At 41.4% G+C, this 14,749-nt stretch overlaps 3 protein-coding genes across 4 annotated transcripts; 1 reads left to right on the top strand and 2 right to left on the bottom strand.

Annotated features, from left to right (window-relative positions):
- Positions 1-696: 696 nt before the first annotated feature.
- On the top strand, positions 697-2,850 carry LOC143473437 (hairy/enhancer-of-split related with YRPW motif protein 1-like). Its single transcript, XM_076970436.1, has 5 exons — positions 697-926; positions 1,018-1,093; positions 1,202-1,285; positions 1,382-1,463; positions 1,847-2,850. The coding sequence occupies exons 1-5, from the start codon at positions 841-843 to the stop codon at positions 2,413-2,415; spliced, it is 897 nt and encodes a 298-aa protein (XP_076826551.1). The 5' UTR covers positions 697-840; the 3' UTR covers positions 2,416-2,850.
- Positions 2,851-3,344: 494 nt separating this feature from the next.
- Positions 3,345-8,800, bottom strand: stmn2a (stathmin 2a). Its single transcript, XM_076971081.1, has 5 exons — positions 8,664-8,800; positions 5,929-6,024; positions 5,496-5,671; positions 4,960-5,151; positions 3,345-4,809 (listed from the first exon to the last, which is right to left on the bottom strand). Exons 1-5 carry the CDS (start codon positions 8,680-8,682, stop codon positions 4,750-4,752), a joined length of 543 nt encoding a protein of 180 aa, XP_076827196.1. The 5' UTR covers positions 8,683-8,800; the 3' UTR covers positions 3,345-4,749.
- Positions 8,801-10,991: 2,191 nt separating this feature from the next.
- Positions 10,992-14,503, bottom strand: upp1 (uridine phosphorylase 1). Of its 2 annotated transcripts, none has more exons than XM_076970817.1 (8): positions 14,288-14,503; positions 14,015-14,073; positions 13,659-13,770; positions 13,299-13,457; positions 12,934-13,048; positions 12,514-12,723; positions 12,185-12,331; positions 10,992-11,777 (listed from the first exon to the last, which is right to left on the bottom strand). In XM_076970817.1, exons 2-8 carry the CDS (start codon positions 14,059-14,061, stop codon positions 11,629-11,631), a joined length of 939 nt encoding a protein of 312 aa, XP_076826932.1. In that variant the 5' UTR covers positions 14,062-14,073; positions 14,288-14,503; the 3' UTR covers positions 10,992-11,628. The 2 variants fall into 2 exon arrangements, with proteins under 2 accessions (XP_076826932.1, XP_076826931.1); XM_076970816.1 differs by having other exon boundaries at positions 14,015-14,114; positions 14,288-14,502.
- Positions 14,504-14,749: the final 246 nt, after the last annotated feature.

Raw genomic sequence — 14,749 nt, 5'->3', positions numbered from 1 at the left:
AAGACAGGTGTATGGGTACATATGGATGCCGGTCTTGCTGAGATAACTGCCAATTGCCTCTCTAGACCGCTAAGGCAGTTGTTCACACATAAGAACGCTGATACTCTTGGCTGGCCAAGTCAGTGTCACCCAGCATGAACCCCCAGGGTGAGCATGTCATTTACTGAAGGCAAGACAGAGGATGAGCCAAACGCCCCATAAACGAAGCAGATTGTCAATATGACACTAATTTTAGTTTAAGATCTTTTTTTTACCATGTCAGAAATAGAAGCGCTACATAAAATGGATTTTGTCAAATCTGAGTTCTATATGGGTAAAAAAAATAGTTTTCTGTACATAAGGACAATTGTGTTGTATACTGCTGTACTTTCAGAAATAAAATGCCGTCTGTCATGACCACAGAGGAGGAGCACCATGGACTGGAACTAAAATACATATATATATTTACCTTTACATTTTAAGATTAGTCTCAACAACTTTTCCAGTAGACCCACAATAAAGCCTTTTAAAGTAAAGTATATTAATATAAAAGTATAAGGGTAACTTTTTTCTTCATGTAATAACTATCAGAAACTTCTATCTTAGACAATCAAGCGGTCTCGAATTTGTTTTTGGGTTTTTTTTTTGCATTTATAAACATTGTCCAGAAGCTGCTAGTTTATGATTGGTTGTGTGTTTCTACAGCCCTCCCACATCCCCGCCCAGCGCAGCCTTGTACAGGAGAGCAGCAGTGGAAATAGTACCGTGGGAAACACGCGAGGTGTTTACAGTCTGGGACTAACAGGGGCTGGTACACAACAGCAGGCATTTCAAAGTAGGAGTATCCATTTAGAGTACCAAATGAAGCGGAATCGCGACTTCAGTTCATCTGACAGCGAACTGGACGATAACGGCGAAGTGGACAGGGAAAGCACAGATGAGAATGGGTAAATTAATAAATATTTCTAAAGTGATGTTAATCTTAATGCAGAATTTTAATTTATTATGATAACAATGTACGTGTTCTTTACGTTTTAGGGACTTTTGCTCATCTAGTAGATCTCTGTCACCATCAACGACAACACAAACAGAAGCGCGAAAGCGTCGTAGAGGAGTGCGTAAACAACACAACAGTATTTTACATAAATATGTAAAGTATATTAGCATGTGTGTGTTGCATTGAGCCTGAATTAACAATCACTCATTTCCAACGTGTCTGCAGATAATTGAGAAGAGGCGACGAGACAGAATCAACAACAGTTTATCAGAGTTACGACGTCTTCTTCCAAACGCGCTTGAGAAACAGGTATGTTACAGCACTGAAGGTTCGTTGTTATCCATGATCCTATGGTACTGGCATAATAATAATAAATAATGTGGGTGTGTGTGCGTGCATCAATAGGGTTCTGCTAAACTGGAGAAGGCCGAAATCCTGCAAATGACTGTGGATCACTTGAAGATGCTCCATGCAACAGGTGGCAAAGGTGAGATGCTTTTGGTTCAGTTTCTTTTGAGAATGGCTGGGTATTTTTCGGGTGGCTGGCCATTATTCTCAACCCAGCAGTGGCACAGAGAAGTAACAACTCTGTCAACACCACTGTGGTTGTTAGATGTTAGCACCCACAGTAAATCCAAGACCATGTCAGAGCAACTAGGTGGAGCAGCAAAAACAGGATCCACTCCAGAGTGGCTCTGGGGTAGCTGACCAGTGAGAAACTGTGCATACCAACGTATGCCCTGCCTGAAACTGTATAATACATCTGAAAAACAAATGCACCTAATAAAATGGGCAGTTGTTTCTAATGTGGTGGGCAGGTGAATGTATAAATCATGGCTAGAGTAAAACACTGATGTCTTCGCTTTCAAGGCTTCTTTGAGGTGCAGGCTCTGGCTATGGACTATCACTGCTTGGGCTTCCGGGAGTGTCTGGCAGAAACCGCACGCTACCTGAGCACCACGGAGGGCCTGGACACCAGAGAGCTGTTCCGCGTCCGTCTGCTCTCACATCTCAGCAGCTACGCCTCACAGCGGGAAGCCCAGTCCAGACTGGGGCCTTTGGCCTGGAGCCCCGGATTCGGGACGGGCCCCGTCCCCGTCCCCCGCCGGCAGTGGCGGGCGCAGGTGAAGACAGAAGCCCCTCCCTTCATAAGCAGCTCGTCGTCTTCGTCATCCTCCTCTTCCTCGCGGTGTGTCGGGTCGTCTGGGTCGAGCGGCGTGGCGGGGGCGGAGTCGAGAGGGGTGGGAGTGGCTTCGATGGCCTGCGCCCTGCCTCTACCCCTGCTCTCCTCCCTCTCCTCCCTCTCCTCCCTCTCCGCTCTGCCGCTGTCACTCAAAGCCTTCCCTCTTCTCTCCCCAGCCGTACTGGGGCCCTTTGTCCCCCGGTCCTCAGAGAGGAAGCCTTACAGACCATGGGGGGCAGAGGTAGGGGCTTTCTGACCCGTCCTGTTCCCTGGACAGACGTCCTGGACAAACGGATCACATACATGGGCTTCCTGCTACTCACCTGTCTCTCAGTATTCTGGACAATGAGATGAAGATTTGGAGCTGGGACTGTTTTATTGCAAGGAAAGTACTGCAAAGAAAATACAATCTGCTCAAAATGGGGCAAGACATTCCTTAGTCTGTCTTTTGGGGGATTTCTACCTGATAGAGAACTGCGTGTGCATTTCTCAGATGTATGTAAAAACCATTTGTATAATGTTGAAATATTGACCACTGTGTTTTCAAGAAACTGTTGAGAGAAAAAAACATTAAACATTATTTGTGAACATTTCCCAGGCATCTAAACAAGCTCACTGAATTAAAGCAACATATTATACATTAATAGTCAGGTTGTACTTAAAGCTTCTTTGAAAAATAAAGTCTGAGATTTGCATTAAACAGTTGCATATTTTCTTAAACATGGTTAAGATCATTTACATGTTACAATTGCCTGATTAGATCTTCTTAAAAGTGCTCATTAGTTTGATTTCAACAAGAACAGAAAATAAACCACTGTGTTGTATTTGTTAATAATATACTTAACTCTATCCAAGTTCCATTCAACCAGATGACCTATTCTGTAATGATTTTCATTTGCTTAATTTTGAGCCATTGGGCCATACATTGAGATTCTGGTTAACAATATCAACTATTAAGCACTAAAATGTCATTAAACTGGAAATGACATTCAGTTACTTCAGGGAAGTTATGGTGCTTATGCTTATTGATGGGTTTTTTTTTTTTTTTTTTTTTTTGCTAATTGGCGAATCAGTTTTTGTTCTGTTCATGAAGATCTTTACTGCCATCCACTGCCTAAAAATGGAAGTGCAGGTACAGAAGTGTAGCCAATGACTCACGGCCAAACAAATACAGCCCACGCAATGTTCACAGAACCTCAAATCTTTATTCACCAAATTTTGCACACAGAGAAATGAGGGGAAACACAATTTACACAGCAGAAGATGCAGGCAGGCATATTTTGATAGGAAACAGTAAAATAATACTAAAAAAATTATTCAATGCTTATTCTGTTCCCATCTTGCATTTCGCTTCCAAAGAGAAAGGTCACAAAGCTTGGCCACCCTAACATAGACACACACAAACATACACACATACACACACTCACACACACACACACACACACACACACACACACACACACACACACACACACACACACATACATACTCACACAAAACATATTCAGTCCTCAAAGGCTGAAGTTAGGAGGATAATACATTCGACTGGCAAAGATGTTACATGTATCATTGAGTCAGAATGAACCCCACACTGAAAAGTGGGACGTTGCAATAGGCAAAACTGACTTCGTTTGATTCATTTGAACAGAAACTGACGGCCAAGGTCGACCTTGAGCAGAGGAATTTGGATTTCCATCACAGAGAAAGGACACGGTGTTTACTTAAAGTGAAAGGGGAGAAAAAACACGCTCCCAGGCGGAGAACGTCAGAAAGGAGACGGACATTTTGCGTTTGGCATGAAGCCTACACGTTGCTCGGGGAGACGGAGTTAGGGTACTGCTGACCAGAAGATTCCAATGACCAGCACAGTAAGCAGAACTGCCCCTCTTATATGCGTCAAAGAGAAACCACGGTAACAACGCTGCTTCAAGCCAGCTGGTAGATGAAGAGACTGACGTGTCTAAAATGTGTTGTGTATAGGTGTAACTGCATGGTTGGTTAGTTGTATATTTATTGATGTGTGTAAGGGTCTCTAGGATACCAGGGCTTGAGTGCAACAGTCTTTTTTTGCATTTTTCACAATGACATAGAAACTGAGCATCATTTAACACTGCAGTTGTAAACAAGTGTGCTTACTCACAACATCAAAGCCTTTCACTAGATAGTTCCAGAAGTTTTTCAACCAATAAATAAACAAATTATAAGAGTAAAAAAAAGTAAATAAATAATGATCCTGTATCATGGACTGATTTAATACAATTGCTGAATGTTTTTGTTTAATCAGATAGATAGATAGATAGATAGATAGATAGATAGATAGATAGATAGATAGATAGATAGATAGATAGATAGATAGATAGATAGATAGATAGATAGATAGATAGATAGATAGATAGATAGATAGATAGATAGATATAAAAATGATGTATTTACAAAATCTATGAGTGATAATCTATGAAATCAAGCAAGACCATTTAAACTGTATAGGAGTGTGTTACTTACTAGATAGTACTGCGTGCGTGTGTGTTTGTGTGTGTGTAACAGGAGGATAGGTGGGCTGATGAAGGGACTGAGGAAGAGGAGGATGCCTTCACGCTGTGAGCTCTTCTCTCATCTCCTTGTTCCTGCGGACCACTGCAGCATGCCGCTCCTGGCGGGGGGGGGGGGGGGGGGGGGGGGGGGGGGGGGGGGGGGCAAAAGACGGGGGGGGTCACAGGAGAACACAAGCAAGGCCGATGTTCCCTCCTTTTCATAAAGCTCTCCGCCAGCTCCATCGTCTCCATCATCCCCATCATCTTACCTTCTCCTGCAAGCGTGCCATCATGGCCGCAAGGTGGGCCCTGCGGTTCTCGCTGATCTGCTCCATCTTCAGAATGAGCTTCTCCTCAGCCATCTTGCTGAAGTTGTTGTTCTCCTCCATGGCCTTGAGGAGCACGTCACGCTCGTGCTCCCGCTTCTCTGCCAGAGTCTTGAGCACCTGGGCCTCCTGGCACTGGGCAGGGCAGACACCAACAGAACCTCTTAGCAATGCGGAAAGGAACTGTTGGCTAAGAGTAAGTGCCAAGATCTAATAACAGCTGAACCTGTGGTTTTCTGTAAATAAACCACCTAGAGGGATTCATGTAGCCAATTAGTTCAATAAGCTATTTACTTTTTCTAGGTCACCTAGAACCTGCTCCACAAGGCAGAGGTCTATAGTGCAACTAATGTAAAACCTAAATTGCCATTATGTATATTGATATATAACTACATCAATAAATAATGGACGTCGCTGAAGAAAGTCTAGCACTCCAGAGAGCAGCGGGCGCAGTGGGCGTGGCCAGCCTGGACACTCACTCTCCTGCGGTCCTCGGCAGCCTCGAGTTTCTTCTGGATGTCTTCCAGAGAGACGTCCATCTTCTTGGGAGGGGACGTGATGCTGTGCGCCACGTCTGACACCGGAGACGGGGGCTTCAGGATCACTTCAAAGGCCTGCCCTGACGTCCTCTTGGTAATGGGCTTCACCTCCATGTCTGCGCAACAGTCACAGGGGTGAAGCGATCACACAGTGATCTCTCGACGTAGGACCACCATTGTACTCTCACTCACAGAGAACACCTCCAGGAATAATAAGATTGATTGCCTGGTACATTTTTCTCCTGTTCATTTGAAAGGTATTCAAATAATGTGAGTAGAACTTTTTTTTTTACCATTTATGATGATTTAGCATCACCCATTATAATGCAAGAGAATAGACGGCATGAGCATTACCAAGAAGAGATTTACTTACAATCTGACTTGGAGTCAAGGTTTTTGTGTAGTCTCGGGTTAAAACAGGAGCATATGAGGGAGAACACCGACAGCTCCTTCATCTTCTCCTTGTATGCTGGGAGAATAGAGCATCACCCCCCATATTAGCAACGACCCTCAGAATGCTGCGGCTATCCAACAATCATTTGTGCTGAATATAATAATAACAACAATATACTGAAATCATGACATGAAAATTCAGGGTGGCTTGAAGTTGTGGGTGACATTGTTATGATGCGGAGATGAGAAAGAATTGAGGAGTCATTTTTGCAAAGAGCAACTTAATACTCCCTGGCTCACGTGTTTCCTGTGTTTATGCGAGGATACAGAACCTTTTGATGGAAACATCCCAAAATCCCAAAACTCTGCACTGTTCTATAGAAATGAAGTTAGACACAATCTCTTTACAATATTCCGCTTGAAATCTTACCCAGCTGCTACTTTTAGGTTCGGTAATGAATTCACTTGCTTGGTATTGATAATTTACTGTGCATTATTTACAGTGTTTGGTATTGATCATTTACATCCATTGTTGTTAATATAAAACTACTATAAATATTGCATTTCATTATATTTTATCAGTATATAAATAATGTTAGTCAATTCAAATATCTGTGATGTTATATCCAGTGATTTATAGATCCCACACACCACACTGGCAATACACTGGTATAGATTCCAAATAATTCTAGTTGTTTAGGTTGTTTAAGAATGGACATATCAGTTGTCAAAGCAAGCAGACATTATCAGGCTTGTTGCAGTACCCATGGGGCATGAAGACCGATGTCCAGCGACAGAGATCTCAGCCTCATGAAATATGCAGGAGGGTGATAAGGCTGGTCAGTTCCTGCCCTCTTTAGACTTCCACATGTTGTAGGCACGTCCTCCAAACTCCATTATCCAAAAGAACACACCTAAACTAGAAACGGCATCGGGGTGCCGGGCCGCCCCCGGTAAGGAGGAGATACACGTAGCCTCTGATATCACTCCTGCCACCCCCAATCCTGACCTTTTCAATTAAACATAGACCCCCCCAGAGCCACCACATCCCAGCAGCTCTTAGCACAGCAGCAAAGAAACCGGCCCCTGGCCCCCCGAGCTCGGCCATCCGCCAGCGTCCGCACACCGTCAGTAATGATTAGCCCCGTGCTGCAAAGGCCATGGTGTGCAGTGTTCCATTGCTGCAGGGCTGGCCAGCCTCCCAGTCTGGGTCCGCTACCTCTCCCCATCCAGCTTGTTCAATACAGGTCTGATGTTGCAGCCCACAGCTTTTAAAGCCAGCATTGAAGATGGATACACTATATATATATATATATATATATATATATATATATATATATATATATATATATATATATATATATATATATATATAGTAAAGTGTGATATGTAAAAGTGAAAGACAACCCCTTTTCTCACCATCAGAACCAGAACCAGAACATTCCTTAACATAAGCTGGTACTGAACTGAATCAATATAATGAGACAATAAATAAATCAGAAGTGGCCTGAAACAACAACAATCAGAAGTGGCTGGCCACTTAAACGCCTTCTCTTACAATAAGCTGAGCATGGGGTTCGCTTCGTGTGTCTGGGTCATAAAAAAGTCACACCCATTTAAATCCAAGCTCGCAGAACAAAAACTGAGGGTCAGCTCATCTGTGGTCTTCTTTTAAAAATAATGAAACCTCTTTTGTGTTCATGTTTTTTGTTTTGTTTAGATTATTGTTGCTTGGTAAATATTGTTCTTTTGTTATTGTTGTATTAAATAACCACACAACAGAACTCATCATCTGTCTGTTGTGTTACCCTCCCTAGAAATCAATGATCCGTGATTATCTTTAGGCCTGTAACCTACAATATATTTCCTTTTGCTGTTCCGACATATTGGCGTTCAATAAACTGACCAGCATACTGATAAAAACCGGGCACTGGGTTATAAATGTTGGACTTTTACTAAACGGTTTCTCCGAATCTTTAACACAAAATTAACTGTACATCAGTATATTTTGAATGAATCAATTACACTACCGTGTGTTCCTGATAAATTATTTTGCCAATAATCAAGACATTAAGCAATTAAGGACCAGGGAATATACACAATGACGATCGCATACACAAGATGTACGCGTTCTTGAATAGATGAAAGGTGAAAATTACCCCACTGTTAAATAGTATGTAGAGTTCTAGAATTAAATTGATCTAAAAAACACCATAACATCTTAGATAGGAGGTATATTTTGTTCAGCCTATCGCCCGACCATCGTAGGCTAAAATGCCGGGTGTCTTGGGTGGGGTCTTTCTGCATTATGCTGTTAAAGCAGGAGCCGGGGTAATGTGGCAGGTGCGGCATCGAAAATGTTTTGGCATATAAATGAATGCAGATATTCTTTGTATTTATTTACATTTATTAATCCTATCTTTTTTCCAAATAATTGATCAGTCTATTGATGTTTATTAATTACACTACTGAAAGGATGGCTGCTACTGTCCTTAAAGAAAAGTATGCAATACAACTGATGCGTTTGGCTACAGTCAAATTATTTCCTAAGTCTTTATTAATAGGCTATGATTTATAGACAGACGTGTGTTTCTAATACCCCAAGCACCGAACTACGACGAATAACGCCAGTCATTCGTCTACAGTGAAATTAGACAACCACCATTAAGCGCGGACAAATTAGTACCTACTAACCAAGAAATTGAAGCTACTCACCAACAGCAATTTTGTCCATTGTCGTCTTTTGTCGAAGCGTTCAAAATGCCCCGCGGCGCTGCACGTTGGCTCGGTGGCGTTGGGAGGATGCTTAAGGCACTGAATCAGCAGCGCACAATACCAGCCGCGAGCTCGAGGAGATCGAGACGCGAGGAGCGGAGCGCGTGAGTTATGAGCGTCTCCGCGCACGAGCAGATTGGGCAGCGCGATGTCACTGACGCGCATCTCACGTAAAAAAAACCCAGACATTTAAACGGCCAGACTACACGAGTACACAATTGAATGGTTTGCAAATTATAATTTGTCTATGGAGGTCGTTGCCAAGGACCTGTCTAACCTAAATCAAGACGTGAATAGTCTTGATTTAAAATATAAATGATCTTTTACGAGCATGTCCGTGTTTGATTCAGTGACATTAGCGTTTAATTTGATCATCGAGCTTTGCCGGAAGCAGGTGGGGCACTACGGTTTAAAGTGTGCAAAAGGTTTACTGTACATCGAATAGAGCTATGCATTTTGTCCATCGTGTCATCATTTTACCGGTGAACAAAATAATAGAATAGACTACACGTCGCTCACTATATCACACAGCAATGTGCAGGATGTCTTTAAAAGAGGTCTGATCATGTCTGAAAATTAAATCTTTGACATGTGATTTCCAAAGAGTCCTAGCAACCTGATTACATGTGTCTGGTGCTTTAAGTCTGATTACATGTCTGACTGGTGCTTCAAGTCTGACTACATGTCTGACTGGTGCTTCAAGTCTGATTACATGTCTTACTGGTGTTTTAAGTCTGACTACATGTCTGACTGGTGCTTCAAGTCTGACTACATGTCTGACTGGTGATTTAAGTCTGACTACATGTCTGACTGATGCTTCTAGTCTGATTACATGTCTGACTGGTGCTTCAAGTCTGATTACATGTCTGACTGGTGCTTCAAGTCTGATTACATGTCTGACTGGTGCTTTAAGTCTGACTACATGTCTGACTGGTGCTTTAAGTATGACTACATGTCTGACTGGTGCTTCAAGTCTGATTACATGTCTGACTGGTGCTTTAAGTCTGAATACATGTCTGACTGGTGCTTTAATTCTGATTACATGTCTGACTGGTGCTATAAGTCTGACTACATGTCTGACTGGTGCTTCAAGTCTGATTACATGTCTGACTGGTGCTTTAAGTCTGACTACATGTCTGACTAGTGCTTTAAGTCTGACTACATGTCTGACTTCCATCTTTCCAGTGGGACTACATTAAGATCATTGTTTTTGCACGGTAAGACGGTATCGACACTGTTAGATGTACATGGTTTAAGCCTAGTCCATAATGTCATTACTACTGAAAGTCCTTATCATTTACAGTTAGGATCTTGATCTGGGAATTCAGCCCAGAAGTTGGCAATACAGTATGTCAGATGTCTAAGTTTATTTATTTGTTTTTTTATGTACTATTTAGATTGCAAAATTTTCATTACATATCATTTAGATTGTAAAAAAGTTAAAACATTTTACATTAATAATAAACACAAGATGTTATTTTAAAATGTTTGATTATCCACTATATTAATGCATCATTGTTAGTTGTTATTGCATAAAGGCTGTAATTAGCAAAAACTAATTTTCATTAAAAATATGCAGCTGATGACCACTTAGCACAATGTGTTCCTAACTAATAAAATAAAAATGGCAGCTATGCTGGCATTAAAATTTCTGTGTCATACTCACAAAAACAATATTTGAGTGCCAAGTGGATTTAAAGCAGAAAGCCACTTTATGACAGGATCCTAGGGTCATAACCCAAGATTTTTAATATTTTCTTGCTTATTCAACACAATACAATATAATATCAGTACTAGAGATACTGCTAAGAGAATATGATGCTTCTCCTCTATATTTGGTCCCATCCACATGTTATAGCTGCTGCAGTTTTTTCTTGTCTTTACGTCCTGACAGCTATCACAGTTGCTCAGAGCAGAAAAAAAAGTTGTGTAAACAGCAAATATAAATTAACATTTCAGATGCATTAACCAATCAGAAAACTCCTCTAATGTGGGGGACGTCTCTCTTTCTATTTTGTTTGTACATCCTGTTCTACAAAGGTTGGGCTAAGTGCTGAGTTTGCCAAGAGTACTAAATGTGAAGACCCCCATGTTCTCAGGCTGGGGAGGAAGAGGAGGATGGGGAGGAAGAGGAGGCATTTGCTGTGTTCCATTTCTATCTTCTGGGACTGTAACATTGGTAACGTCAGATTTAAGCTACGTTATTATGAAGAATAAGACTTGTCAACAGGTGCAGCAAGAGTCACCAAGAGAACTTCAAGAACAAAACCAGAGGTCCATGTTGCTTTAATACCTTCTTGTCCTCAAGACAGAACAAACAGCACAATTAACAGTTCACTGTACAAACTTCCCTTGATCCCAGACATATCACAACGAACTGACTAGCTGAGAATTTTGCAATAATAATCACATTGAAAATAAATAATGTAGTTACAAATGTTTAGGCTGAGGTCATGAACTATAGACTGCACATATGGTGTTAAATGTTAATACCTTATTAAACACAATATTACCTTATTAGCTGTGAAAAAGTAAAAAGTACCAAGTTCATCTCCAAATATTTAACTATGTTCAAGTGTTTTCATATGCTGTGCATGGATGCTCAAGTTCCATACTGTTTTACAGTTTTAGGAACACTGGCAGATGTCAGATGAAACTGACAGAAAGCAAAACTATTCATCTCTCTAATATTTTATTTTAAAACTAAAATCTAAAAAGTGCTCTTTACCATTTCCACATATGTATCTATGTTCAGTGCATAAGCAGTGCATGAGTAATATTATCTGCAAAGTCAAATCATAGTTTAAATAAAAGATTTATAAATAATGCAATCACATTCATTCAACAAAAAATGCCTAAAAGAAGCTTTGGCTTAATGTATGGCCCACATGTTTAAATGCGGAGGTTAACTTTTCTTGGCAATGTTAAGCTTCTTTTTGATGTAATGGCCAACGAGGACCTGTGGCCGTTGCTGGTAGCTGTGCAGGACATCATGAGAACTGCTGAGCTGGTCTCCTTTCTGCCGGTCCAGCAGTGTCACACAAACCACTGCCGCTGGAAAACAGGTGATGAAATCAACTTTCACACTATGAAATCATTTTGCTTGTATGTTTATATATATATATATATATATATATATATATATATATATATATATATATATATATATATATATATATATATATATATATATATATATATATATATATATATATTATAACCACTACTTTAAATAGGTGAGTTCAAATAATTTTAATTGCATTTGTCCCAATATTTATGTTTCTCCTTTCCCTCTCGTACAAAAAGATATGCATGCCTAACACTACACACAAAGTAAACCCAATTTTATGGCACATCAAGACTGGCTTCTACTAATGTACCTGTCAAATAACGGCACACATAACCCTTCACAGACACACTCCCATCAGGCAGTGTGTGTGTGCTGCTTTAACATTCTCTACCTCGCAGGTTGCTGAGTTTGCACATGGCGGCGAAGACGGACGACTCCATCTCAATGTTGCGCACGCCTGCTGCGTAGGCCTCTGCCAAGTAGTTCTGTTTGTCCTCCTCGGTGTATGAGCAAAAAGCCCCATCCAAACGCGCCTGACCTAGAACACACAACACCAACAACATGGCACGCAGTTGTGCTGTACTTCACGTAATGGTGGCGACAGCAGCGCACAACTTCAACGCCTGCAGCAAACGGTTCTCAGTTCAAGAAACGCACCAAATTCATCGATAACTCAATTACGTGAAAATTGGAATTTCATCGTCCCGGTGAGAATAATACCTTCGTAGAAGTCCAGCGTGCACATGGTGTTACCGATGACCGTCTGGAACTCTGATAGCTCTCTGCTGCACTGCAGAAGCTCCTCTGCCAGATCTCCATCCAGTTCAGTGCTCCTCACCACCGACTTACCCAGGACGATCTGCTCGAACCGCGGTAAGAAGGCGGCATCCACCGACTGCTTGGTGACCACCACCGTGCCTGGCTGCAAACCTGAGAAAAAGAGTGGGTTAAGAGAATTCGATTTATTCTCATTTACATGTCACTCACCACAGTGGCCAACAGCAGAAGGCTGCCTAGTCGGTATGCACTTTTATGTTAAGTACCATTGGTAGTCTGCATTGTGAGACAGCAAGAAACAGATGATGGTAAGTTGTGTTGCCATGTCTGTTAATGCTTCGTGTTAAGGTTATATGGGTGTACCTATTCCACCAGAAGTTCCGATTCGCACTACTGTAACGTCAGTGCAGCGTGCGTGGCAGAGAAGTTTGATCAGCTCATGTAACATTATAGCGATTGAGGGGATGCCCATGCCATGCTACAACACACAGACATTTACACAGTCAGAAAGGCACCACAACTCAGGAAGTAGTGAAGTTCCCATGCACAGACTTGTTGTTAAAAATAGCTAAATGAAAAAGACATCCTGCCCCACTCAAGAACAAAAACAAACAAAAACACACACACACACACACACACACACACACACAAAACAAACATACTGTTAAAGCCACACTCAAAGCATCAAATCTGTTTGCTGAATTTTTATGTTGATGGTAATGACTTACACTAACAGACAGCACAGGTCCTACTTTGTACATGGCATAGCGATCTGTGCCTTCACAGATGTTTGGGTACTCTGCATTTGGAACTGCAAGACCCAGCTCTCCAGCAATGTACTCGGTGAAGGACTTCATCCTCCACGGACTACCGCCAACACATACAAACTAAAAGAAAACACAAACTGCAGTTTCATTCTGATGAATAGATTAAGATAATGTCAGTTAATGTTCAGTATAATGTTCAGCTCAACATTGAAGAACATTAAGTAGACTAGATATACCTTATAACAAATTATAAAGTTATGGTAGCAAGTTACACATTTATCAAAACACATCTATCTGACCAAGCCAAGATATACAACTCACTTTGACATCTCCGAATTTTGCAGGGAAATCATGCGTGGCGGTACCCAGGTTGAAATGGTACAGAATATCTTCTTTCATAGAGTCCAAATGAGGATTATTAACACATATGGACCTAATATAAATAAATAAACTATTAGCAACTATCATCTTTAAAAAGATGCTTTCTGAAATCAACTTTAATTGTGAAGTGGAGCTAGACGGAGGCGTCTCGTGATTATATCGTAAAAACGAGCAGGAAGCAAAGACTGCTTTCGGTCATTCCCGGTTTAACATAATAAACGAATTTATTTCAACATCTAAACAGACTGGACATAAACTTGACGTTTGAGTACATGTGTATAAATTATGGGTCCTACCTTTCACATCTCTCTCCATTTTTCTCATCAGCAAAACCCGATGGCATTTTCTCTCTGTGCTGTCAAATACAGTATAACACAGCGAGGCAGTGTTCTTGACCTTTAGGCATGACAACGGAAAAATTGTTGAACGCCAGGAGCAACCAAATGACCCCGTTTATCCTTTATATGTTTTAACTCTTTTCGCTTTTCCTAAATATGATCCGCTGGAATAGACAGGAATAATGCACATTCATCTACATGGGTATAAAATCTTTGACCTGACAAACTCACCGGTGGAATTCTTCCGCAGAGCTGCTATTTCCGTCAAGAGGATGCGCTTCTTCCAAATAGTAATATATCTAATACAGTAAACGCGCCTATTTAACCTGACTGAATATCCCGTCGATGTGGGTTTTGGGTTTTTCCGATATTGTAGCTTTATGCTTCGTCATCCGGCCGTAAAGCTGGAGTACGTGACCCTGCTTGTTGTGAGGGGAGGAAGTGTAATGTGGAAAGGCGTTGGCGCCACACATGGAGAAACCCGGGAAGGAGGGTCATTACGGTCAGGACAAACCCCACAACCCGCTGGACCCAAACGCCTCAGGACATCATTTAATCACTTTTATCATTCACACTCCATTAACGTAACTGTCTGTGTAACACAAAGATAACACGGCAGCGAATACATTAATGTTGTTTTACTTAAGGAAATGTGCCTCACGGTAACACCCGTTCATTCGCAGCAGGTGATTC

The sequence above is a fragment of the Brachyhypopomus gauderio genome, chromosome 13 (genome assembly GCF_052324685.1).
Source record: "Brachyhypopomus gauderio isolate BG-103 chromosome 13, BGAUD_0.2, whole genome shotgun sequence".
Classification (NCBI taxonomy): Eukaryota; Metazoa; Chordata; class Actinopteri; order Gymnotiformes; family Hypopomidae; genus Brachyhypopomus; species Brachyhypopomus gauderio.
This window is presented reverse-complemented; position numbering and strand designations above follow the sequence as displayed.